The sequence below is a fragment of the Nannospalax galili genome, unplaced genomic scaffold (genome assembly GCF_000622305.1).
Source record: "Nannospalax galili isolate Female #2095 unplaced genomic scaffold, S.galili_v1.0 scaffold368, whole genome shotgun sequence".
Classification (NCBI taxonomy): Eukaryota; Metazoa; Chordata; class Mammalia; order Rodentia; family Spalacidae; genus Nannospalax; species Nannospalax galili.
The window spans coordinates 2,258,180-2,285,483 of record NW_008359963.1 but is presented as its reverse complement, the minus strand read 5'-3'; the positions used below and the strand labels follow the sequence as shown (position 1 = coordinate 2,285,483).

Genomic DNA, 27,304 nt, shown 5'->3' with positions numbered 1-27,304 from the left:
TTTCTTTCTACCTATCCTTCCTTCCTTCCTCCTTCCTTCCTCCCTCCCTCCCTCTTCCTTCCCCCCTTCCTTCCTTCCTTCCTCCTTCCTCTCCTTCCTTTTCCTTCCTTCCTTCCTTCCTTCCTCCCTCCCTCCCTCCCTCCATCCCTCCCTTCCATGCTGTCAGAGCAGAGCAGACAGATGCCCCTCTCTCTTCTGATTTTTCACCCTCACAGCCCATGCTTGCCTCGGCATAGTCTCAACCCTGCAGCTTGGCTCCCATGTACCCTGGCATCAAACATCTCCGTGCTGTCCTCTCTCCTGGACCTGGAGAACAACATCTGTCCTTGGTGTGCCCTTGAGCACCTTGTGCTCTATCTGGACAGATGAGAACAACTTTCCGTAAATGGCAAGAGAATAGCTTAAAGCAGAAATATTCAAAGGAGGAAGTGCATCAAGTGAGTTTTGAGAAGATTTCAAAAAGATCTTAATAGTTAGTCAATATCCCTGAAAATTCTTCCAAGCATATGTAGAAAAATAGCTCTGTGGGCCATTTTAAAGTCCACTAATGCACCATAAATCACAGCCGTGCAGCCTAGCTTTCTCTTGGCAATCCTTTGGCCTTCTTGAGAAATTGTAATTGCTCAATAATAGAACATGGTCCCTTGATTAATAAATAATAATGCTAAAGACCGAGAGAGCAGATGGCAGGTTTGAGAGGAAAGAAAGTTCTGGCACTCAGTGAAGTCTTGGTTATGGCTCCAGGGAGGTGCTAGTGCACCTCTGGGCCTGGGGAGGATGTAAGTGACGCCCATGCTTAGCACACATTCTGTGACTGAAGAGAGTGAGGTACTTGCTGGGGATGACCCTGTGAGGCTCTGCTGCAGAACCGTGAGCACTGCAGGGTGAAGTGAGGCTGCCCTGGGGTTATGAAGTTCTGAAACTTTTCACTTTTCATGGAAAAAGCCACCCTCTAAACATGTAGTCCGAGGCTCAGATCTGGCTACTGGGTGGACACCCCCAACCCCTCTCCTGATTCCCCACCTGTGGGTCTGCTCTCCTTCCTGAAGATTCCTACCCCACTGGCTGACCTCTGCTATGTCACATCCTCAACCTTGTCACCTCTCCAACTGTGTGTCACTCATCTTCCAGGGCCACAGCAGGTGGATGCTGACAGGAGGTGTTCCTGATGGTGTGTGCATAGCTTGCAGCCCTAGCCTGGTCCCCTCCTCCAGCCCCCGACAGCACATGCCCCAGAATGGTCTGTCCAGGGAAGCAGGGCTGAAGCCTGCCTTCCAGCATGATGGACACCCCAATAGTTTATCCCAGTCTACCAAAACCCCCAACTTTGCCTTAGTGATGTGCTGTCTCTGCTGCACTGACCTGGGGGGAAAGTGAGCCTTGAACTTGGTCTGGAACATTCTAGCCAGAATGACAAGAAGCAACACCAGCAGCACGCTGGTCGCCGTGAATGCCACAATCTTCCACGTGGTCAGCAGGGTTTCGTGAGTGCTGGGCCATGTTTGCTCTGCCGTGAGAAAGAATAAAGTCAGGCATGAGGCCCCCTGACTATGACAGATGACAAATCCCCTGCCTATTCCTTTGCGGGATTAATCTGGTACATGATGTACCTATGGCATGGCTCCTAGGATTAAACCGATAAACCACCAAGCACTCAGTATGGCTCCTAAATTGTGTCAAGACCCACACAACACTAAAACCTATCTCTAGCAGGGGCTCTGCAGGGTTGAAGATAGTCAGACGTGCATGTTCTTCCTGAAGGAGAGCCTAACCCAGGCCTAAATAATGTTCCCATTTCTTGGGCAGGGTCCTAGTTTGCTTTGTTGCTGTGATAAACACCATGACCAAAAGAAACTTGGGGAGAAAGGGCTTGATTTCATCTTACAGGTTACAGTGCATCACTAAGGGAAGCCACGGCAGGAACTCAAGGCAGGAGCTTGAAGCAGAAACCACGGAGGAGCGTTGCTCACTGGCTTGCTTCCAGGTCACATTCAACTACGTCTTATACAGCCCAGGCCCATCTATCTAGGGATGTTTTGCCCACAGTGGGCTGGGCTCTTCTACATCAAGCAGCAATCAAGAAAATGCCTTACAGACATGCCCACGGACAATCTGATGGAAGGAACTCCACAATGGTGACAACAAAGGTTAGCCACTTACGCAGAGAGTGAAATGTGTCCCTGTGCCCTAAAGACACTATTCTGAATTGGGCCAAGGACAGGGGGAAGCCTGACTAAAGACTATGGCGATGTTCTTGAACACACTGTTGACTGGAATGAAGGATGAGAAGTGCCCTCGGGACACACCCGCTCCCTGGCCCTTACTCCACCCTCCGTGGTATCTGCCAGGTAAAGGGAACAAGAGCAGACTCTTCCAGAACTTTTGCCTCCCAGCATGCCCTTCTGCATCACCCCACTCAGTAGCCATTCTCTTAGTCTTGGTGCCTTTCCCCTTTCCGGTCCACATGACCATCTGTGTCCCTCCAGATACCTGACATTAATGAGTGCTTCTCTCACATCCGTGTCCAGAAGAGCAACAGCCAAACATCACTACCACTTGGGGCAGTGACCATTGACTACGGCCTGGAAAATGTTAGAGTGGGCAGGTGTGGGAAAAGCAGGGGAAGGGCGTGTGTTCGTACCCAGGCCTTCAATGTGGGGCCATCACTTGGGTGTGCACAGTCCTGTGGTGAAGTTGGTTTGAAAGTCACTTGTTCACCAGGAAGTACTGGAGCTTGCTAAGAGCCTCCACTTGTGTGAGATCCGGTCTCACCCAGAATAATATTCCTATTCTGATATGTGTTCTTCAGTGGAGGATACAGGCAGCTGGGTTGGGGGGGTGTCATTTATTGCTTGGGTTTTGGGGCACATACTTCTAGTTACACCCATTGGTGGCACCCCGACAGTGGGCGTCACTAAGGCTGTGAGAAACTGCAGAAGCTGAATTCCTCCATGGATGCCAGATCTAGGATCCAGTGCAGAAAGACCCTTGACCCTCTGAACATGGCCTAGAATCACCCATCAGAGTCTAGCCAGCCACCCATATCCATAATGATGCATTTCTAACAGCCTGGTCTAACAGCCGGCTGTGGGAGGGGAGTGGATGCCACTCAGGATGCAGCCTGGACACAGCTGCGCCAAGCCTCCCCCGAGGACGTGGCCTCCGGTCTCACCTGATTTGATGCAGTAGACTTGGTAGGAAGGGAACCACTCTCCATACTGGCAGGTGATATACTTGTAGTCACTGGTGAGGCTGTAGCCCGGATCGCAGTAGAACTCCACCACAGTCCCATGGTTGTAGCGCTCACAAGGCCGCGGGTGGCAGATGAAATCTCCGTGACTGACCATTGGAGGTAGTGGACAAACTTGGGCAGTTGGGGAGAATAAAGGTTTCAGAACCACAGGTTCCTTAGAGGAGCCATTCAGACACAACACAGGCCTGGCAGACAGTAGCTACTTAAGGGTGTGCTCACACACAAACACCAGACTATGGAATGGGACCAGAGACAGCCAGCCCTTTTCTTTGTGTTTTCAGAGAAGGTCAATGGAAGCATACTAGGATATTCTGAGCATGAGCTGCTGTCACACAGTATTGTAAAATACATTATAAAAGAGAGGTTCATTTTGCAATGTGAAGAGTATGCCTACTTAATGGATAGTATTAAGCTACTCTATTAATAATGCATGCTATTACATGCCAGGCAACCCAGTAAATAAAATTAAGATATTTATGGACAAAATTTTTACCAAGAGGCACAGCCATGCCAAGTCTGCTTCTGTGACCACAGTAGTGATCTAGAACTGTTCAAATCAGGGGGTGACGGTCCTACCTGATTTCCTGTGTTCTGCTGGGATCTGGCCAATGGCAACCAGGGAGGGGCTCTCTTGGTTCTGTTTGCAGACCTAGCCTTGGCTCTGGCACACAGGTGTCAGGAAGGCACCAGGAATTAGGAGCCTGAAGTTCTAGGTTTGCTTCTGCTAACACAATGTATGACCTTAAGATGGTCAATTCACCCCTGGAAACTCTAGTTTTCTCCTGTCAAGCAGACACTTATTCTGGTTTTCTGAATCACGGTGCATGATGTTAAGGGAAAAAGGCTGTTTTTAGTCTCCCGTTTTCAGACCATACTCTGGGCTGCAAGGTGAGACTAGTTCCATTTCTGAAACTGGAAGGTAGCTTTTTGGAGCTTGCAGTTTATTTGTATCAAGCCACAAAGAGCTCTCTTCCGCAGGACTCAGAAGTAAACAGCATGCCACTTAAACATCTCTCAGGAAACAAACTGCAAATTCTACTAACACCAACCTCAGACCTGTGCCTCTGAAACAACTAAGCTCCGAGGCCAAAAACCAAAACAAACCAACCCTGAAGCAATTAACTTTCATGACCATTCCGAGGGGTAACCGAATGCTCTGGCCGGTGTAGAACCCCTAACACCACCTGACACACCCCAAACTTTCCAAAGCTTTCAGGGAGCATGTGGGGGTATGCCCTGATGGTGTGTGTTCCCCAAGGCTGGATAACAAGATGGGCCCCTGATGAAGGCATTCCAAAGCATATGCCTGATAGGCACCCATCTCCAGCCCTACAGACAGTGCTGCGATATAGATCTTGTTGGCTCTTTTACAGACAGAAGCTCAAAACAGCAGTAGGCGAGTGAGAGGGAGCTGAGGCTTGTGCCACACAGGTGCATAGCTGAATTCTGGCTGAACTACTGTGAAACCAAGTGACGCTGAACAAGTCCCTTCTCATCTCAGCCTCAGGGTCCTCATGAAAACCAGGCATGTCTGAGGGCTGTTCTCAGGAAGGCTGCTAAGGCCTTAGTTCACAGCCAGTCTGTTATAGTGGGTCAGTGGGGATGGCCGGTACCTAAGTATGTAAGAGGGGACTCAATGAGGCAGTGGAAAAATGGAGACATCAACCAGGAAGATCCCAGGTCAGCAACAGCAGGCAGCCATTGCCACTTCTGGGCTGGTGGAAGAAGGGATTCATGGGTCCCCAGTGGAAAACAGAATGGTGGAGGCTCATCTTGCAGATGCTGGAGCCAGAGGAACTGCCCTCCAGGGCACAGAGAGTAAAGGGGAAACTGGAAAGTGCTTCCAGTAGGGAGCACAAGTCTGTAGCAGGTAGCCAGTCTGGACATGGTACATGCAGGGGCAGGCCCAGAGATGGATCTGAGGCTCAGGGTGTGTGCTGAGAGAGCCCTCCATGGGGGTTTGAGCTCTGATTTAAATGCCCAGGAGCTTTATGCTGCCCCAGGGTGTCCCTTGGGCTGGCAGATGCCCTCCTCTGCAGTACCCACGGTGGGGCATAATAATCCCACACATTTCCATTTCTATCTCTACAAAGGCTGCTCCTTCTAGACTGGCTACCCAGAGTGCTCTGGGAGTATCCCTGGGGGTAAGGCATAGGCAAGGATGGCTGGTGAGCTGGAAGGGCAGAAAAGAAAGTACCCACAATGTTCCCTGCTCTGAGAGCTCCAGGGATGCTAAAGTGCCCTCCTCTGGTCATCATCCCTCCTGCTGGTTCTTGGGAGAATACTGGGAAGAGTACCCCAGTGACCTCCAGGGCTGTTAGGCTCATCTGACTGCTTAGAGGACCTCAATCCCTGCATTGTTGTGGCTGTACCCCACCTGCCATACATTAGAAGAGACCCTTTCTGTGTGTAAAGGTATATGAAGTGTCTGGATACCAACTAATGAACAGGTAAAAAAATGTGATATATACCAAGGAATATTACTTAACCTTTAAAAAGGGAACTCTGTGATTTTCAACAGTATGGATGAACCCAGGGGGTATTATGCTAAATGAGATACACTGAGAGAGAAAGGAAAACACTGCATGATCAAGATCTCACTGGCACGTGGTATTAAAAAGTTAGATTCATAGAAACAGAAGAGAATAGTGGTTAGCAGGGGCTGGGGGTGGGGGAAATGGAAGACAGGTGAAAGGGCACAAACTTACTAGGATGAGAAAGACTGGGGATCTTCTGAACAGCCTGGGGACTGAGGTTAGAAATGCTGAGCTGTGTCCTGCTCATTTGCTAAGAGTAGATTTCAGCTCTTACCACAGGTAGAAAGGCAGTATGGGAGGGGAAGGAGGTGTGTTCTGCCTGTCAATACATCACGTACACCTACATGTGTGTCAACACATCATGTACACCTACATATGTAAAACCCTGATTTAAAAGTGCTATGCATTGGAGTGCCCCCAGAAGACTCTCTGAACAAGTCCCCAAGAGCCATCATGGGGTTAGGAAATTACCAGACCGAGTCTCAAGGGCTGGAACTCCTCATGAAAGAAGCCGGCCATCAACAAACGCAAGCTGGTTATCTGCAGCACGTTTTCCCCCACTTGGCCTGAAGAACCAATGACTTGGGAATTGGCACATTAACTCTGAGGCAAATGGACCCGCGATGTGCTAAAGAATCCCCTCCAGAGGACCAGGCATTTAATGATGTAAAGGTGGGCAGTGCAGTGGAGTTGCTTGAATTTGTGCTTAAACGCCTGCTCTATTGTCGATGGGTCTTAGCTTTCCCGTGCGTACACTGAGAAGCAATCTCTGACTCCTTGGGTTGTGGGGAGGATCAGAAGCTGTATGCAAACCATGCTGCACTGGTGCATGCTGGATCAATGATGTGATTAGTGTCGCTGGGGCTCAGGTTCGCTGGAGTTCTGCACTGCCCTTCCTGGGATGGGCACCGCCCAGCTTCTTATGCAGCAAGGATTTCTCGGTAGCACCAGAACAGCCTCAAACATTCAGGGAACCTGGACACCTCCATCATCATGTTTCCTCAGAGGTCAGATAAACACCAATCACAGGGGAAGTTTGCAGTCTAGCATAGCTGGTGAGTGATGGATGTAGTTCCCCTAAGTGGAAACATTTTTTTTGTACACTTTGCCCTGTTTGCCTTGTTCTAATGACTGCTCTGGGAATAACATTAGTTTCACTGTAAAGGAAACCTCCATGGAGTGTGTTTGGGGTGAGAATGGTTTTTGTGACATAGAAGGAATTAACAAAAGTGTTATTAATTATAAACTTAGTGGACTGGGGAGATGGCTCAGTCAGTAGAGTGCTTGCCATGTAAGCATAAAAACTTGAGCTCAATCCTCAGAGCCAAAACAAACAAAACAGCCAGAGGTAGTGGCATGCACCTGTAAGCTTAGTGCTGGGGTGGTGGGGACAGGCAGATTCCTAGGACTCACTGCACAGCCAGCCAGTGAGAGACCTTGCCTCATAGAACAAGGAGGGTGGTATCAGAGCCAGTGAGAGACCCTGTCTCATAAAACAAGGTGGATGGCATCCTAAAGAACGATACTTGAGGTTGACCTCTGGCTTCTACATGTGCACACATGTATGCACACGCCCACATATTGCATATGCACAGTCATGCACACTTGAACAAATACCAGAAAAATTATAAACTTGAAACTTATTTAAAAACTTTAATATGGGGAGCTGAAGAGATGGCTCAGCAGTTAAAAGCGCTAGCTGCTCTTGCAGAGGACCCAGGTTGGGTTCTCAGCACCTACATGACAGCTAACAACCATCTGTAACTCCAGTTCCAGGGGATCCAATGGCCTCTTCCGACCTCTGTGGTCATCGCATGACACACATGCAGGCAATATACTTATCCATGTAAAATAAAAATAATAAAATATTTTTAAAAATCTTAATATGGGAGTCCCTTGAGGGACTTCCACTCTCACTCAGCCCTGCCTTACCATGAGGCTGGCCTGAGCACTGCTACCCTCTTCTCCACCCCACCCTAGGAGGCAGACAGCTACACACATAGACAGACAGATGGACAGACACACTTGCCTACACAGAGGCCTCAGGCACAGGGCAACAGCTCTGCTCATGATGTCATGTGGGTAGCATCTGCAATAACCTGAGTGTTCCTAGAAATGTGGGTGAGTCAGCATGACACCGCTTCACCTCAGAACCCCATAAGTTCAGCCTGTGACTCAGATCCCCTCAGCCAGCCACCAGCTCTCAGCAAAAGCTGTAGGCGGCACGAACAAAGATCCCTTCACACTCTAGATTTGAAAATATTCCCTAAACTTTAGAGATGATCAACCACCACTGCTTTTTGGAGGTTTGTAGTCTGGGCGTTGGGTGGTTATAGGCAGAATCCAAGCAAGGCTTTGCTGAGGCTCCACCCAGAATGGATCTTAATTACTCTGTCCTAGGTGTCAGAACCAAGAGGGTCTGAAGATGGAGTGTTATGGCTCCTTTCAGAGTATCAGGAAAACTCCTATCTACCTCAATAGCTGCAGAGTACTTTTTATCAGACACTCATGGAACTTGATAAAAGTGGGCTAGGTGAGACAGAGGATGAGAGGCAGAGGCCTGGGACCTTCAGTCTGCCTTGTGTTGGCTATGAATGGCCTGAGCTGGGACTGGACAGGCAAGCAGAGGGCCTGCTATCAGTTCTCCATCTAGCTTTACCTCCCTCCCCATCACGCCTCCTGGTAGTTTCCCAGGCCTGTGCTCACCGCTCACCTCTGGCTCTTTTCCCTCTTTGGAGCACAAACACCCACAGTCTCCCCTGCCTCTGGCAGTGACCTCAAATTTCTGGGCCCTCTGTACATTCTGCATGACTATCCACATGCTTCTCTACTTATAATGGGGTTTATAAGTCTGGGTTAAGTCCTACTTGTTATGGCATACACTTTCCTATACACCATCTGCTAATATTGTTAAGAATTTCCAATGTCTAGGCACATACCATCTCTGTCTGGTTTGGATGTTAAGGTCATGCTGGCTTTACAGAATGATTTGGGGAGTATTCCCTCTGCTTCTCCCCCCCCCCCAGTTTCTACATCTATTAAATAAAGGAAAGAACACGTACTCACTAGCACTTTTGTGAAGATTATATGGGCTAAGGACTCTGAGCAAGGCACTTGCTACTGAGGGCTTCATACCAAGGACTAATATTGCCTGGCTTGTTTTCAGGGGTGTGAACTTAGACCTCCATCCTGGCCTCAGGGAGAAGCTGCTAGGGATTTTGGGGTGAGGAAAGCACCCTGCTGACTGCCTGGGATTCTTCTACTTCTGCTGCCTCTCTACCTCTAATGGCGGACCCTCTTTCCACATCCTGGCAAAAGTACGGTCCAGTTAAGGGTGAGCTAGGGGAGTATGTTCTTGGCCAGATGCTCCCCATGAGGGCAGACCAGCCAGAGATGCTATCTTGGAGCACACTGGCTCTGCAGACATTCCAACAGAGCACAAAAGACACTTTCCTGGGGAGATGGAGGCTGCCTGACTCTCAGGAGGTCCACCAAGCCCATAAGTCTAAGAGATTCAAGGAAGCAGTACAAATTTCCTGCCTCATTCCTGATGATGCTGGGTCAGGAATGGGAGGTCAGGGTTCTGGGAGGTAAACAGCACCATCCTCTGGATTGATGGGACTTCTCTGTGACATACCCAGCCCCCTTACAGAACCATCTTCTCACCTAAAGTCATCTGTTGTGGCTTGAATATCAAATGTCCCCCCAGTTTGGGGTGCTATTTTAAAGGCTGTGGAGCCTGTAGGATGTAGGGCCTGGTTGGTAGAAGTAGGTTACCAGAGGTGGACCTGTGAAGGTTATACCTGCCCCTGGTTCTGGTCTGTGTTCTCTACTTTCTGGCCTACCACACTGTGAACAGCTACTGCCTCCTGCTGCCACTGCCATGCCAAAAGCTCTGTGAAACCCAGAGCCCAAATAAGCCTTTCTTAAGTTGCCTCTATCAGGCACTTCAGTCATAATGATGTAAAAGTACCTAATATAACACCCCTCCCATCACTCCTCTGACTCCTTTCCACAGATGACTTTTGGCCTCTTTCAAGGTGCATATGACTCAGAGGGTCCCCCTTAAGGTCAGGCAGCAAATGCCACTGTTAAAAAGCAAACTGCCTGGGGGCATCACCATGCAGTCCAAACAGAACATTTTCATTTGGGTCAAGGCAAACATCGAAACCACGTCTCCCTGAGTATACCAGGTCCCCATCCCCATCATCTGAGCTCAGGGAAGATGAAACAATCCTATTTCCCGAAGCACAATGAAGCTGGAGAGAAAACCTGCAGCGTTTCCTAAATGCAGTGTTTCCAGGGTAAACGCTGTCGGATCTGCCCCCTTTGGTGTAGAGAAAGGAGCCGAACAGTCTGCTCTGGCCTTTCTAGATTCTTCACATTTTAATTTAAGTATGTGGACTACATTATTTTACTTGTCTCAAACATCATCTACCTAACTTTTCTTTTTGCAAACAACTGAAACGGAATTCTTTTATCCTGTCTTCAGATGTAAGCCAGCAAGCATTTCTGTAGCTGGGTAAGCCTTCCCACCTTATCTGCTGAAAGAAACTCTAGTCCCATATGTTCACACATGTGAAGAAGCCAGGATGGAGTTCTGGCCAACATACCTCCCTAGGGAGCTGGGAAGGCACCAGGACTGAAAGGGGTCTGAAGTTCTGCTGTGTGCAATGAGATCTCAAATATATGCTGGTACTAGGGTAAAATAGTTTAAGAGACTAAAGATCACCCAGGCATGGTGGCGCACACCTTTAATCCCAGCACTCAGGAGGTAGAGGCAGGTGGATCTCTGTGAGTTCAAGGCCAGCCTGGTCTACATAGCAAGTTCCAGGTCTTCTGGGGCTACAGGGAGACCCTGTCTCAAAAAGACCAAAAGAGACTAAAGGTCAAGCAGGGTGCTTCCTCTGCAATGGAGATGGGCTGTGTGCACTGGAGAAGCTGAGGATTTTCTAGATACAAGAGGAAGCTGGCAAAGGTGAGGTCAGACTTCTGGGGCTGGTCTGTGGGGGACCCCACTGGGATTCCCAGCCCACCTTGAGGCTACAGATGGTGTTCTTCCAATGGGAATTGGGGGCTACAACCTGCTGGAAGGCTGGAGATGCAGCTCAGCAGTACAGACCTTGTCTAGTCCATGTACAGCCCTGAATTTCATTCCCTGAACGACAAAAAAGGAAAAAAAAATCCACTTGGGCCTTCTTGGAGGCTTAGCAATGTTTCTTGATGGACATGGTCAGGAGCTATCTTTCCCCTTCCCTCCCCTCCAACAGGAAACTTGGGTTTCCTGTCAGAAATGGAAGAAATTGCCCACAAGAGAAGCAACAATGGACTGATTTCATGTTACACCTGATCACAGGTTCTTTTCCAGGCCCACTGGGAGGCACGGAAGAGAATCTAACAGTACTGGGGGACCAAAGATCTACTTAAACGAGCTATTCAGGGAAGGCCCCTAAGGATATGGCTTTTAGACTGAAATCTAGAGCAGCCATATTCCTGGTGGAGTCCTAGACCAGCCCCTGTGCAGCAGATGTTTGCTAAGAGTCCACAACAAAATAAATGGAAAAATCGATCAGTCCTTGTTGCAACATCCATGCGTGTTTTCTTCTCTTTATTTAAACCTAATTTGACTACAGTTGAATCTAACAATGAAAGGTGGGACTTGTATTATGTCTTGTCTCTTCTCTCAAGAATCCATTTTGATTGCAGATTATGCAAGTATTGGTCTGCAATGAATGCACTGGGAAATAATCAACAAACCAAATGATGTCGACTCCATGACAAAGGCATCTAAGGGTGTATGACGCAGAAAGACCAGCGACAGTCCAGCCAAGGTCTGTTGGGCAGAGGTGGCACTCTGAACAGGATCCTGGATGGTGCCATCTTGGACAGGAGAGGGAGGGATGCATAGCAAGCAGCCACAGGGGTAGTTTGGACAATGTGTGTAAGCTCCATAGCCTCATGGTAAGAAGCTGGGATTATGTCAGAAATGTGAAGGAATACTGTGAAGAGCGAGGGCTGGCATAGCTTTAAAAGCCAGTTCTGGCTTCTGTGTGTATGGCAGGCTGTTGGAGTGCAGGCACAGACCTTCAGGGTTGTTAGGACGTGGTTGCTGTAACCTGGAGAGATGATGGCAGCTTGGATCAGGATGTTGACAGCCAACATGCTGGGAAGGAGAGTGGTAGAACAGATTTTGAGTATTCTAGTTCCTTTTCTACCATAGGGTTTTGATAGATGGATCTGGGGGCCTGGGATCCTGGTAGAAGAGCAAAGGATGACTCCTAGATTTCTGACCTGGGTTGCGAGTGGTACCCTACACCTTGTTAGGTGGTGGTTTTGTGGGAAGGAGTGGTACTGAGGTTGGCTTTGCTCTGGTTAGGTTGGAGCTGACAATGGGAGACAGTAGACTGTCAATCAGGCAGCTGGAGAAAAGGTCTGGGATAAATTTAGAGCACAGCAGTCATGAGCAGAGATAGTATTTCCAGCCATGGGACTGCAAGAGCTCAAGGAAGAGAAGGCAGAGAAAAGAGAAAGCCTCCCACTCAAAATGTGGAGGCATCAGAGAGGGCAAAAGGGAGGGTCGGGGGCTGGGCTGTGTCAAGATGCCGAGGGAAGAGAAAGCCTCCCACTCAAAATATGGAGGCATCAGAGAGGGCAAAAGGGAGGGTTGGGGGCTGGGCTGTGTCAAGATGCTGAGGGAAGCAACCTGAGCAAGGTGGGAGGAGGAAAGCCACCACTGGTTTGGCCACACGGAAATCACTGGTGAAACTGAGTGATAGATGGGAAGCCATCTAGAGAGGACAGAGGAATGGATGGGGCAAGTGAACAGTAGAAGTCTGCGGCAGGGAAGGAGCAAATGGGGTAGTTTGGAAGTCAAAGCGGACCCCACAGGAGCTCTGGATCTTGTTTGTATGTTGATGCATGTTGGTGGGCGTGGTCCAGCATGGCAGACAAGACAGGTGATGCAGGTAAAAGAACTGAAGGAGGGTAGTTATCAAGATGAAGGGAGATGTGATGAATGGACAGGCTTGCTGGATCCAGATGCAGGCCCATGCAGCTCCGAGGCCAGTTTGGAGGAGAAGTGGGTGGGTTGCTCTCTAAGGACTCCCATTTTCCAGGCTAACTATGAAAAGGACATTGCTCAGCAGCAGGGAAGGAAGCTTACAGCTGAGAATTAGTTATCACTTATCACAGCCCTTAACCCATTTCTATATTTCAATCTGTAAAAATGATGGGGCTTTAAAACCATCTACACGTCTCGTGAATATTCACACAAATGGGAGGGGTAGGTGAAGGCAGCACATTATAATCTATACTCTCCAGTGTTTTCAAGACGCTTCCAAGCCATGAGCTCAAATGCTTTCACTGGATCATTTCTTTCTTCTTCCAAATGTTCACACCGTCTCTAGATGCTTTTCATGTAGGAAAGAGCTACCCTCTAATACTGTGCATCCACATCCACCCCACATGGCTGGTGACAGAGGCTCAGTATGCTCACCACAAGCTACATTGTCTTTTATTCTTGGATATCTCACCAGTCCACACTGCACAGGACCCTGTGTCCCTCTAGGTGCTAATCAATGGATTGTGACTAGAAGCAATAAACAGCAGCTGGAACCATGAGTCCAGCCTAGACCCATGCATGAATCTCTTCTATATTGCCTAGAATAAAGGTGACTTTCCAAAGGGCTCTGAGAAGCCATGCCTGGAAGGCAGCAGAGCCTGTGGAGACTTGGTGAACCAAAGAGGTATCATCAGCTCTCCAGTGGTCACACCATACTGAAAATGAACATGAACTTCTGTTTTGTTTGTACCACAATCCATCCTTGGGAACTTTCTCGCAGTTCTGGTCTACTACATATACGTGGCAAGAAGAATAAGTAACGGGTGTGAGTCTGCTCTATGAAGCAGTGTAGCATGTGCTCCTGATGCGCTCACTGCTATTATCATGGGCAGCACTCCACCTTCCCTGACATTTTAAAGCTGCATTTGAGCAGTGTCTTAATGCCTTAAGCCAGTGGTTCCTCATCTCTGACTGCATGTTAGAATCACCCCAGGGGAGGTCTGTTTAATTGGTCAGGGCTGGGTCCTGGCCTTGGATAGTTCTTGAGAGCTCCCTGGGTGAGTCTAATGGGCAATCCAAGTTCAGGAGCCCTGCCTCATATAGTTGTGATAGACAGCTGGGAAAAAGCAAGCTCCCTCTCCTCTGCTCCTGCTGGGGGTGCGGGCTGAGCACATTCAGTGGCGCTGGCATGTGAATTATATTGCTGAGGTATCTGGACTGGTCTGCACCTTCTATCAGGCCCTTGCTATTGAAATGCAATCTATAGGCTACCAGCTTTGGGATGGGCTAGGAGCTCATTAGAAATACAGACTCTAGCTACACCCTGACCTACTGTCAGGAACTCCATGTTAGCAAGATGCCCTGGTGAGTCACACTCACAGTGCAATTGGGGAAGCTTGAGGAAACTTTGCAGTTGAGCTCAGTGGTGATGAGCAAGGGACCTGGTACTTAATGCCAGAATCTGGACCTCAGCTGGCCTTGAAGAGCATGGTGTGATGGTGTGAGAGCCACGGTTCTGTGTGTTGGCCAGCCATTGTCTCTGGATGGCCTACTGTATAGCTCTGAGAAGGGCCATCGCAGAGACGATTTCACACAGATATGCACAGAGCACAGAATCACTGAACCTCTGCCCTCAGGAGTTCTGCAGACTTCCGATAGTCAAAACTGCCATTGTGGCAGCTGTCTCCAGTCTGAGCTGGGTTGTCATGAATCCAGGAAGCTGCATGGAACCTGGCATGCCAAAGTCATAGCTGTTTCCAAGGTGACCACTGAAACTTTGCTTTTAGCTCAGGGAAAAATCAATAAACATTATACAGCACATTACATTTCCCACTTTTGTTGTGACAACACAGAAGGCCAATAAATGTGTCTACCCAAGGAAGCAAATGATCATGAGGCTGGGCTCTGCTTGCTTCCAGGCTGGATGGAACACAGTGTCCACCTGCTCTGAGATGTGCTGGAAGATCAAGTTCAAGTCAGTATTACCCAGAAGGCCTGAAGGAGGGACTCTGATAGACTTTCCAGCTGAGTCATCACACTGGGGTATCACTGAAGAAACAGCATGAATTTGATGATGACAACTGTGAAACTTCAGTATAAATACAAAAACAAGGCTTCTTGTAAGCAATGTGCCATGTGCCTGGTGTCGCAGACATGCGGAAGCTACAGAGGAGCACGGGGTGAGGGAGCAGGTGCGAACGTGTGACTGACTGACCGTCTTTGAGGAGGAAAGGACTGATGCTGAAATCAAAAGCTGATGCGTTTCTGTGCTCCGAGGAGCACAGTCATGATGTAAGACCCGGCTAAAATGAGAACAGTCTCAGATGCTGCCAGGTGAAAGTAAATCACAGGACATCTGTGGTATCAGAGTGTTCCGAAATCTGGGAATCCTTTTCAATACATAACTTGCTATAGTTGGAATTCCCGATGACCATCCAGGTGTCTTCATTTCATTAAAAGAGAGAATTCAAGGCTCAAAATGAAAAGGGGGAGTGTGTTCCACAAGGTAGACCAGAAAGCTCACAGGTAAAGGACCACTTAAGGCTGGTCTTTTCTGCCTCTCGCTGCAGCCCACAAACACAGGCACCACCAGAGACCATGTTTAAGTTCAAGGTGGCTAGGATAGCCTGTGATTTTCGAACTGTCCCCCTATAGATGAAACCAAGGTGGCGTACAGATCTGGGATTTTGTGAATCTTAGATTTTTGTTTCCTAAGAAAGAGCCTCACTATATAGCCCAGCTGCCCTCCAACTCTTTATCATGCTGCCTTGAAAGTCAAGTTTTTGTGCCATAATTTTTTCTTAAAATTTTGGTGCTTTCTTGTTCTTATAGCAAGTCTTAGCAGAGGAGGCTAGCCATTGTCGGTAAGAGCAGGCAGTAGTTGTTCCTGTGTGAGCGTACACATGTGCACACACACTTTTGGGTATGGTTGCCAATTACATACAGAAGATAGCAGTATCTCAGATGAGTAAAAAGAGCTTCTGAGATTCACGTTAGAATTAAGTGTATCAGCATGCTGCGAAAAAGCATAGTATGCTGAGAAAAATACTATGACCTCTGAATAACTGTTGAGACGCACTGGAGAATAGAAAGGAAGAAAGTGAGAGGAAGAGAATACAGAAGAAGACAGAACAAATCATCGCAATGAGAAACCCCGACAAAAGCAGATGCTCAGGGGGAGTGACGGCTGCTCTTTTAGCCACATTATGAGCTACAGGGGTAAAATGCAAGCAGCGTCTGCAAGCGCCATATTCAGCCAGCGCCTCTGATGGGGGCCGCACTCAGTTTACGTAATCCTAACAACGACTTGCTCACTATTGTTTCATTTGTGCAGAGGAGGGGACTGAAGCTTAGGATGGTGAAGCTATTTGTTCATCCCAGCAGAGCTAGGATGGGACACTGTGAGGCTGACCCTGAAGCTCTCACTGCAGACTTTCCCAGATCCCTACCAATGGGCTTCCAGTGTACAGAAAAAAGCCTCCTGAAGGCCCAAGGTGAGGACAATTCCTCCCTCCCTCCCTCCTTCCCTCCCTCCTCACCCTTTCTTCCACTTCTTGGAGACAGGGTCTTGCTGCCTTTGAACTCACTCTGTAGCCTAGGCTGGCCTCCAACTCAAGATCCTTCTATTTCAGTCTCTTGAATGCCAGAATTATAGGCCTGTACCACCAAGCCAGACATGAGCAACGATTTCTTTATCTGCTAAGCCATGCACTATGCACAGCGGGGTTAGAATTTGGAAGTCTGAGGCCTATAGAGGTAGAGAAAGTGTGAGCCAGAAGAACACTGACACACAGAGAAGGAATGCCCATTTGGCTCAGTGGGCCTGGGAAGGGGCAGTGGTGGTCCAAAGGGATGCTGGCCATCCAGGGTTGGGAAGATGTGAAGACAGCCCTTTCGTTCTGAAAGCAAGAGGTAGATAGAGGTAAGCTCAGGAAGAACCTGCTCCATCACAGGGCCTAGAGACCATGTGGTCTGGGTTGGACTGTGTCCCTCACCATGCCCTAAATTCGTAAGTTGAAATCCTGGCCCTCAGATACCCATGAATGTGGCCTTATATGGAAACAGAGTGTATCACAGATAGAATCATAGTAAGATGAGATCACACTGTGGCAGAGTGGGTCCTTGACCCTACAGTGAGAAGACAGCCATGCAAGGACTCTCTCTCTCTCTCTCTCTCTCTCTCTCTCTCTCTCTCTCTCTCTCACACACACACACACACACACACACACACTTTTTTTTAGAGAGAGAGAGAGAGACAGAGAGAGAGACAGAGACAGAGACAGACAGAGAGGGACAGAAAGAGAGAGAGGGGAGAGAGAACTCAGTGTGCCAACAGAGGAAGAGTTCAGAGCGATGCAGCCAAAAGCCAAGGGACATGCAGCATTGTGACCACCATCAGAGGACAGGAAGGATCCTACCCGAGTCTCAGAGGGTGTAGGGCCCTGTGAATTTTGGACTTTTATCCTCTAGAGCTGCCAGAGTGTTAGGTTCTGTGGTCTTAAGCCACGTATTTTGGGTAGGTTGTTAAAGGGGCCACAGTAACCAAGAACAGCATGACTCCATCCTTGGATGGAAAGGCAGAGGTCCAGTCCTTGGGCCAGGTCCATGGGAGCAGAAGTGTTTCCTAGCTCATGTAAGAAGGTCTGTCTGAAATAACTTGACACTGGGATTCCCTCAGATATAGTAAAATCAGTTGTGGTCCTTAAAGTGGCTAAGTCTTGGGACATGCGGAGGTAAGTGTGCTGAAAGCAAAACAGGACTGAACCTCAGTCCTTGGGTCCTACAAATTCCTTGGAAAGACACCAAGAATAGATATAGTAAAATCAGTTGTGGTCCTTAAAGTGGCTAAGTCTTGGGACATGTGGAGGTGAGTGTGCTGAAAGCAACACAGGACTGAACCCCAGTCCTTGGGTCCTACAAATTCCTTGGAAAGACACCAAGAATAACTCTGGGAGGTGCCACAAATACCAGGCTGGGGTCCTTCTGCTCTGGGGGGAGTAGAAAATCACCTACAGTTCATGCAAAGGGGTACAGTTCTAAACACTGCAAGCAGGATGCTCAGGGAAGCCTCCTCTCCTCTCAGATACTGTTTTTAGAGGTCTATAGAATTCTCAGCTTCCTACAAATTTACTTTTCCCAGTTAAAAAAAGTCTCTGTAAGATACTGAAGGTAGGAAAATACACTGATGTAGGCACAGTTGTTCACCGGTGACAGAGATAAAGACTAGTTTTTAAAATATGAATTTCAATATAATTGGTTGTATTAAAAAATAGCCAACCATGTTAACTCCTTAGCGGCAGGGTCTACTGCATCTCTTCCCCCTACTTGTAGAGGGTGGGGTTAGAAAATACATTGGGTGTTTCTCTCTCTCCCTCCTCCCTCCCTCCCTCCCTCCGTCTGTGCATGTAGAGACCAGAGCTTGATGTCTGCTGCCTTCCCTATTTCCACCATTTTAAGATGGGGTCTCTCACAGACCCTGAAGTTTGCAGTTTTTGGCTACACAGGCTGACAAGCCCTCAGGAGGCTGCATGTCTCTGTCCCTCCCTGCGCTGAGGTTACAGACATACTCTACCCTGCCTTGCTTTTAGGTAGGTGCTGGGGATCTGAACTCAGTTCCTCACGAGTCATCTCCCCAGTCCTGCACTAGGTTGCTACCCATCAATGAATGACCAGAATGTACTCAAAGGCCTAAACTTTTCTTCAGAAGCCTGTTTGCAGGAGGAAGGTGAGCTACGGGCAAAGCACCATCTTTTCAAAACACTTCAATGTTAGAAGAAGCTGGGCACCATTTAGAGTTAGGCAGGATCTTTTTGTAAAACCAAACCTAAATCTCCCTATAGAGAAAATGAAAGCTAGGTGGGTAGGGCTGCCTGTGACCCCAGCACGGGGAGTAGGAGGCTGCCTGTGACCCCAGCACGCGGGAGTAGGAGGCTGCCTGTGACCCCAGCACGCGGGAGTAGGAGGCTGCCTGTGACCCCAGCACGCGGGAGTAGGAGGCTGCCTGTGACCCCAGCACGCGGGAGTAGGAGGCTGCCTGTGACCCCAGCACGCGGGAGTAGGAGGCTGCCTGTGACCCCAGCACGCGGGAGTAGGAGGCTGCCTGTGACCCCAGCACGCGGGAGTAGGAGGCTGCCTGTGACCCCAGCACGCGGGAGTAGGAGGCTGCCTGTGACCCCAGCATGTGGGAGTCTGGGGCAGGAAGACCTGGAGCTCAAGACCAGTCTGGGTTACTTAATGAGGCTCTGCATTCATTACCTTTCTGGTTGCTGTGACAGAATGTCTGACAGAAACAACTTAAGAGAGAAAGAGTTTATTTTGGCTCATTATTTAGGGGATCCAGTCCATCATGGTGGAGGAGGCACAGTGGCAGAAGTGTCATACAACTATGGCAGTGGGGGACAGTTGGTTATACTGTTGAAGCATCCAGGAAGCAAATAACTTAGGTAGGAAGCAAGGCCAGCCTACAGTAGACCCCTCAGCCCTACGCCTATATCCCTACCCCTACCAGCCAGTCCTCATATCCAGAAGGTTCTACAATCTTCCAAGATAACACCACCAACTGGGGACCAAGTATTCAAAAGCATTGGCTTGCGGGGTAACATTTCACATTTAAACCATAAAAGGCCCTGTATTAAAAGAGAAAAAAAGGCTGGGTAGGGGAGGCCAGGCATTGGGGCATGCATTCAAAATTCTAGCAGAGACAGATGGATCCCTGGGTCTGTTGGCCAGCCAGCCTAGCCTAATTGCTAAGCTCCAGGCTTATTAGAGACCCTATCCCCCCAAACAAGGTAGATGGACCCTAAATAATGATACTGGACATTGTCCTCTGGCCTGTACATGCATCCACCCCACCCCTTACATGCACTCCCACACAGACACACAGACATGCATGACACAAGACAGAGAAGGATGGGGACTGGCACGGCTATTTTACCATCTCCCACACATACGTCTGGTGCCTCCGGGAGAAGCGGAAGGCAATTCTGGAAGTGGTTCATGAAGGGCAGTGGGGTGAGGGTGGGAGCTACGGAGGAGCTGGAAAAAAGGAAGAATGACCCCAAGCCAGTCTGCCAGCCTGGCACAGCCCCGGAGTGATGGAGGGGATTTATTACTTTCTGTGTTGCACCTGATTGTGAGAGGTTTTATTACTATGAAATACAAGTCATCTAACTTCCTAGAGAGGAAAGGAGGAAATAAATCCTGCCCAGAGCAGGGTTGGAGAAGATATCCTAGAGTTTAAGGACAAACACAGAGAATTTCCCATGTGTAGTGGCCATCTATTTCCTGATTATAATGAAGTTGCCTCCTCAGTGCAGGTCTGTGCTCGGACCACTGGTCACAGCCTTGTGGCTGCTTCTCGGCTCCTTCCAAGAACTCAACACTTCAGCCTCAGAAAACAAAGTCCCCTGCCTGCTTGTCTGTGGAGTTTCCCACAATGGGAAGGGCTATAGGGCCACAGAGAGAGTAGATTCTGATGAGAACTGTGGGCACAGTGGATAGAGGTGTTCCCTGTACCTGGCCTACACAGGCATCCTTCTAGACAGATGCAGGCCCCAGAACAGGTAGCCTGCCCAGTGAGGATGGAGGGATGGGGTCTGCGTGAAGGTGGTCCCCATCCTGGTGGGATTCCATCTTTAAGTGGGTCAAGGGGGCTCCTCTCTCCTGGTTTTGTGGGAGCTACTTCAAGACTGCAAAGCTATCAGCTTCTTTCTCCTTCCTGGGAGAAGAATCACCTGTCCAGCTCCTTTGACCTCAGTTGAAATTTCTTCACTTATGAAGTTTAAAAGAAAAACTAAGTAATTGCCAATGTCCAGGAGACAGGAAGGGTTGATGGCCACACGTTTCCAACCAGAAAAAAGGAAAACAAGGTGGCAGGGCAGGTCCCGCCAAGGGGCTGTCTAGCGAATGGCAGATCCACAGGGAGAGTTCTGGCCTATTTGTGGGGTCCAAGGTTGTAACCCTAAAGAGAAAGTGAGGCTAGAAGGCGAGAGCAGCAAAGCCTGAGGCCTTGGGTCTGCTTGGAAAAAGAGGAACAGGGTTTATTGGATATTTTTTAGGACAAAAAGGTCAGTGTTTCATGATTCAATAAAGGGAATAAAGGAGGGGGTGAGGAAAAAGAGAAGGAAAGGAGGAGGAGAAGGAGGAGGAGGAGGAGGAAGAGGAGGAGGTTGTTCTTGATGCCAGAACAAAATTTCTCTCAAGAACAAGAGCAGTCTGTGACTGAAGAAAGTGGGTGACACCTTTGTGGCAACTGCTCACTGTAAAAAGAAAAAAGAAAATCTTAACGTGGTGATCATGGAGATTGCTGGCGTGTCATGCGCACCGCTATTTTCTTGTAATCACTCTGCTGTCATGTAGAACAGCACGTGAAAACGGCATTAGGGTAATTTACTATTGCTTGTGAACAGTAAATTAACAGGACTGCTTGCTATTTTGCATTTCCTGCTAACATAATGCTTCTCCAGGGTCACTGGCAAGGAGGCTGTCATGCAAACAGTGCCAGTGACAGGCATTTTCATTGCTAACAAAGAGGCCAAAGAGGATGTCACCCACTAACGTACGTATCCAGACCAGAGCATTGCATTTGTGCTCACAAACTGACCTCTGTGTACTTCAGACAGGACTTCAACACTAATGCCACTGACATCTGCGATTAAGCAAGCCTGAGAATTCCTCTTTCCCAGGCCCAGGAAACAAATGAAAATTCTTTTGTTTTTGAGAATAAGATCCCAAAATCCCATAAGACCTTGACTAGTGTAAGCCGGTTGTTAAATTAGGTTTATAAAATAGCCATGTACTTATACAGTTGAAGGTTGGGAGTCTGAGAAGCTGGGATTTTTATGTGACCCCAGCAATTGATTCCTTTGGTCACAAGTCCCTAAGAAGGCAGAACTAAGAGCATGTTTCTCAGATTTTTATGGCCAAGTGTCATCAAACATACCTGTAAATCTCAGCATTTGGGAGGCATAGGCAGGAGGATTGTTGTAAGTTTGGGGTCAGCCTGGGTTACACAGGCCAACCTGGGCTACCCAAAAGACAAAACCAACCAACCAAATATCTAAAACCAAACAACCCCGGGCGGTACACTAGTGAGCTCTTCTTTCAAATAATTCCAAGTGAGAATACACTATGGAAATATGTCAAACAGAGCCCTCTGGGATTGGTCCTTCAGTAAAGCTACCTGGTGCCCTCTTTTGCTGAAGAACTCTGAACCTCAGAGCCAAGAGGACAGTCACACCAGACCACCTGACTACATATTCCCTGACCCCATGGAAACCTCTGTTAGTAAAGTAGGGAGAAGGGGACAGCTTGGGGCAAGCGGCTAAATCAGAAGGTCTCTTTCTACTTCCTGTGAATAGAGGCCCCACTGCTATGTTGGGGAGAGAGGAGCGGAAAAAGGTACCCGCTGCTCTTTTCTTCACTTTCTGCTGATTCAATTTTGTATTGGATCCAGCTGCTGTGGGGATGGCGGGTGAGTCTGCAGGGAGTCTCAAGGGCCAGGAGAGGCTAATGGAGACTGTGCCCCTGCCAGCTGGTCTACTCAGAGGGTGGGAAGCTGAGGGGAGGGCCTGGGTGACTGGTTGGTCACCGCTATTATCACCACAGCTGAGGTGAGCAAGACTTGAATCCTAATAAGCAGAGCCCCAGGCATTCACTACAACTCTGGTTGGCACCCCAGCCTTACCTGGGAAAGAGGGAGGGGAGAAAGGAAAATGACTTTTATAGTGCCTCCCACTGTGTGCAGTGCAGCCTGGGGACAATCATCTGGCATACTCCCCTCCCACCCTCAAAAGCTTTTGCATGCCTAGAATCCAGGCTATAGGGAACCGTAGAGGATAAGAAAGGTGCCTCTGGGTGACAGAGCAGGTCATTCAGTGACTGGCCAGTCACTCCCAGTAAAGCAGCAGGAAGTGCAGGGAAAGAGAGCCACCTGGGGGCGCGGCTGCTTTAGGTGGCACCGAAGGCCAAGGGCAGTCTCCCAGTCTGTTTCCTTTCTGTGAAGAGAATCATTATTTATACCTGGAATTGGCTTAGTTTGAAGAAAGATGGCCAGAAAACCCTTCACAAACAGATGCAACAGACAGCACCCTCCAACTGAGGGAGGTTGATTATGAGATCATGAATTAGTCTCCCTAAGGGGAAAAGCACACCTGGAATTGGAATTTCTTCTCCCATTTCTTCTCACAGTGTGCTCTGATGAGGAGCAGTCAGAGAATTGTGGCTACCAGGAAGGGACCTTGGGGTCCTGGAGGGCCACAGGTGTGGTGTTAGACATGGTGGGTTCAGGAGGCACGTGGACTGGAATGTGGCTTTTCTTCCATCATTCCCCTTATTCTATATGAAGTCCAGGAAGAGTAGTTTCCAGTGAGTTTGGGTGCAGATCCGATCCAAGGCTGGGGGAAGGATGGGGAGTTCTGAGCCTCATGTTCTCCTGACGGTGGCTGGGATGCAATCACAAAATAAAAGCAAGACTGTCGTGTGATTTGGTGGAGGCACTCCAAAATGGCAAAAGGTCGAAGGCAGTCTTGGGAATATGGCAGGTGCCAGGGCTGAAGAGGCAGGAAGGAACAAGACACCCTCATCTTTGTAGAGTTGTGCAAGAGATAGGGATGTTTAGAATATTGTTTCTTCCTGCTCAAGAATGCAGGTAAGGAAGGGAGGAGAGATGGAAGGGTCTTTCTACTCCCTAGATAAAGTGGTCTGGTGGTGGCAGAGGCTGGGACTGGATGTGGGAACCTCAGTGGGCACGGCACCTCCAGACCTCAAGGCCTTAGCCAGGCCAGCTCTGATGCTGATCTCTACAAAGGAGATGTTAGAGTGTGGCCAGGCAGAGTGGGAGAGAAAGGATGAAGTGGTGATATCTATGGCTTTGTATTCTGTGATGGGTAATTCAAAGCTGGCTATGGTGGTGCAGGTCTATAATCTCAGCACCTGGGAGGCTGGGCCAGGAGGACTGCAAGTTCAAGGCCAGCCTGGGCAACCTGGAGAGAATCTACCTCTAAAAACCATGCAGTGGGGATGTAGCTCAGTAGTAGGGCACCTTCCTGGCATGCCCAAGACCCTGGGTTTGATCCCTGGCTCCGCAGGAAAAAAAATATCAGCATCATGATGGCCTTCAAGTGATGTTTCTTCCGCTCTTTCCTCTGTTCTCAAAGTCAAAGGTGGAACAGTTTACAGAGAGCTAAGTTGCAGATCCAATCCAAGTCTTTCTTATTTGGACCCCCAGGTAGGAGGAGAGGGGAGATCCCGTCTCCCTTGCTTGCTTGGTGAGAGGTGGCAACGTGTGGGCATATGAGCCACCAGGAGAGTTCCCCACCCCTGGCTTGGGGAAGTATAATAATGTACATACAATAATAGATTTCATCATGGACCATGATTAGCAGTCACCTTCTTGGGAACAGGCCAGAATCCTGATGCTCTCAATTTTCCACATGCCCCAGGGGTGGGAATGAGGTGCTGGGTACCTGAGGTTAACCTCAGCAGCCTGCCTGCCAGGAGCCCTCTGCAGGAAGGCAAGCAGGGCCTCTTATCCCAAGTTGCTCAGAGTCTGCAGCATCCTCCCCATCCCCTACACAGGATGCACTTGGAAGTCCTGAGGTGCTTCCTGGTGAAGGCAGAATTCCCGGAGGGAGAAATCAAGACAGGCACCTTTTGGGCCAGTCGCCTCTTGTACCTGAACATGTTGTGACTCAGGAACAAAGTACACTATAAAATGAGTCCTCCGCATCCAAGCTAGCTTTGAGTTTTGATCTCAGATTGGAACCTTTCAAGTTATTTCACATTTGGCCAAACAGGGTTCTTCGGCTTCTTATTTTAAAAAGAGTGTCGACCTAAAAGGACTCCTGGCACTAGAAGGTTCTCAGGAAACCACATCAACTGCCTACTCTGGAAGCGATTAAACCCTAACCTTGTCCCTGTGAGCTGGGCTGTGAATGGGCATAGGGGTCACTCTGAGCATTCTGAGTTTGAGGACTGGTCAGCTTTGCCTTGCTTCTGGCAGAAATGTCAGGCATGAAGCGGAGGTATCCCTGACCACATGGGGCAGTCACTGCCCAAGCCATCACGAAAGGAGCTTCTGGAGTGATTTGCTTCCCTTTAGGGAAGATCAAGGGGCATCTTTCTCGAGACAGCCCACCCATCAGCCGTTAACTCACTGATATGTCTCTCCCAGCTCTTTCAAATCCAGGGAGACCTCACTTTAGAGTCCCCGCTCCTGGCCTCAGAAAAGTCTCCTCCAATGTCAGCCTCCCTGGATAACTGGCCAGTTCCAGGAGGAGCATGAGTTACAGGAGCCCCCAGTGGCAGAGACCTTGCACAACAGTGGCCTACAGATCTTGCAGACTCCTCAGTAGCTAAGCAAGAAAATATTTGCCAAGTGAGTACATGAATCTCAAAGGCATTTAATTAAAATAACAAATAGTAATGATTTGAGTTTGTTTCTTTTCAAAGACTAACCTCAGTGAATGTTTGGTCCTTTCTAGAGACAATCACTGTCCCCCATTTTATTTCTAGAGACCTACAGAAAGAAGGTCTTTTGACTGGAGATCTAAGTTCTCTAACTCAACAGATGGGGGACAGGCTTCTTGACAGCAGGTATGATGTGACCACCTCCTTCCCTTCCACGGTGGGCTATAATGTCCCCTCAAAATTGGTTCACAGTTAAGAGATTGTTACATGTCTCAAAAAGACTTTGGGCTTCTGAACAGTGTTGGGACAGTTAAAGACATGGGATCGGGCTGGAGAGATGGCTCAGCAAATAAGAACACTGACTGTTCTTGCAGAAGACCCAGGTTTGAATCTCAGCACCTACATGGCAGCTAACAACTGTCTGTAATTTAACTCTAGTTCCAGGGGATCCGACAGTCTCTTGTGTCCTCCACCAGCACTGCATGACACAGGTGCACTTATCTACACGCAGCCAATACATGCATACACATAAAATAAAAATAATAAATAAAATAGTTTACAAAAGAAAAAAAAGACTATGGGAACATTGGAAGTTGTGTTTTGCACCATAAGATGGCCATGAGCCTGTGGGGGCCAAGGGTAGAATGTGAACTATCATCCACAGGTTCATGTGTTTGAACACTTGGTCCCCAGCTGGAGGTGCTGTCTCAGAAGGTTGTAGAACCTTTAGGAGGGAGAGGCTGCCTGTAGGAAGTAGGTCACTGGGAGCGCGCTTTGTGGTTTTATAGTCTGGCCTCACTTTCTGGCCAGTTTCTCCTTTTGTTAAAAAATAATATTTTATTATTTTAATTTTATGTGTGTGAGTATATTGCCTGCATGTGTGTAAGTGCACTGATGTCATGCAATGCCCACAGAGGTCAGAAGAGGGTGTCAGAGCCCCTGGAGTTAAAGACAGCTGTTAGCCATCACGTGGATGTTGGGACTCCAAGCCAGGTACTCCGCAAGAGCAGTCAGTGCTGTTAACCACTGAGCCATCTCTCTAGCCCCAGTTTCTCCTCTGGACTGTGGACACAACATGACCAGCCACCTCAGGTTCCTGTGACTATGCCTTCTTCTATGATGAACTGTATCCTCTCAAACCGTAAGCCAAAATAACCCTTCCCCAGAAACGAAGAAAGAATCAAGAAAAAAAAAAAAAAGAAAGAAAGAAAGAAAGAAAGGAATCTTTAAGTATGTGGAAGCCATGGCCACAGATTCTGAATTCTAAGTCCATGCTTCAATCGTCTGTTCTCCTGACTGTCACCTGCTGCAAATATGCACAGTCACATGGTCTCTGCTGCTCTGCCATTTGGGTGAGCTGCTGCCAGGAATTTCTCTAACCAGACATCCAGGCCACCCATGCCACTCCCAGGCCATCAGAAAGTCTGAATGTTAAGAGAATGTTCCAGATGTTAATCACTTTTTGATGGCTCATCCTCCTAAAGAGGCAGAGACTTTCTCTGCAACACATAACCAGTATCCCACATCGTCCCTGTTTCACGGTGTTTTGGGGATTCTGGGCAGATCGTATCTCGTCTTTCTTGACTGTGTGCATGCTTCCTTCCCTGCCTGGTTAGTTCATTTACTTGTTTTATGGCCCTCGATATCCTTTAACATTGCCATTCTTCAAACCCTCAGGCCAGCACCCTCCACACACACTAAGGCACCTGCACAGGCTGATGAGCTCTTCAGAGCTTCAAAATGCAGTCCTTTCGCATGGGGGTGGTGGTGGTGGTCACATTTCCCAAAGCTCAAGTACAGAGAGAAAACACACCACTGCTTGGTCAGGGAAATAAACACAGTGTCACAAATCTCTGGGTAGAAATTTCACTTTGCAGTTGTGACACTGCCCACCAGAACTGCCCTCCCACGTTTCCCCAAATGCAGAAACTCTCATGTGCTCTTTGGTTAAAGTAGCTGTCTGAGCACAAGAAGCGAACAACGCTACACTCCAGGTCACGAGATCTGCCTTCTTGTTCTTTCTGTTAGACGGTAAACTTTGCAAAG

The 27,304-nt window shown here is 48.6% G+C and overlaps 1 protein-coding gene across 2 annotated transcripts in view; it reads right to left on the bottom strand.

Annotated features, from left to right (window-relative positions):
- The window catches only part of Susd4 (sushi domain containing 4), a 136,644-nt gene that overhangs the window by 5,527 nt on the left and 103,813 nt on the right, over positions 1 to 27,304 (bottom strand). The window contains exons 6-7 of one of the 2 annotated variants that reach the window (XM_008823745.2): positions 3,173 to 3,370; positions 1,363 to 1,507 (exon numbers count right to left, since the gene is read on the bottom strand). In XM_008823745.2, coding sequence (XP_008821967.1) covers positions 1,363 to 1,507; positions 3,173 to 3,370 — 343 coding nt within the window. The remainder of the gene's footprint in view (positions 1 to 1,362; positions 1,508 to 3,172; positions 3,371 to 27,304) is intronic. The other variant, XM_008823747.2, reaches the window with a different exon arrangement.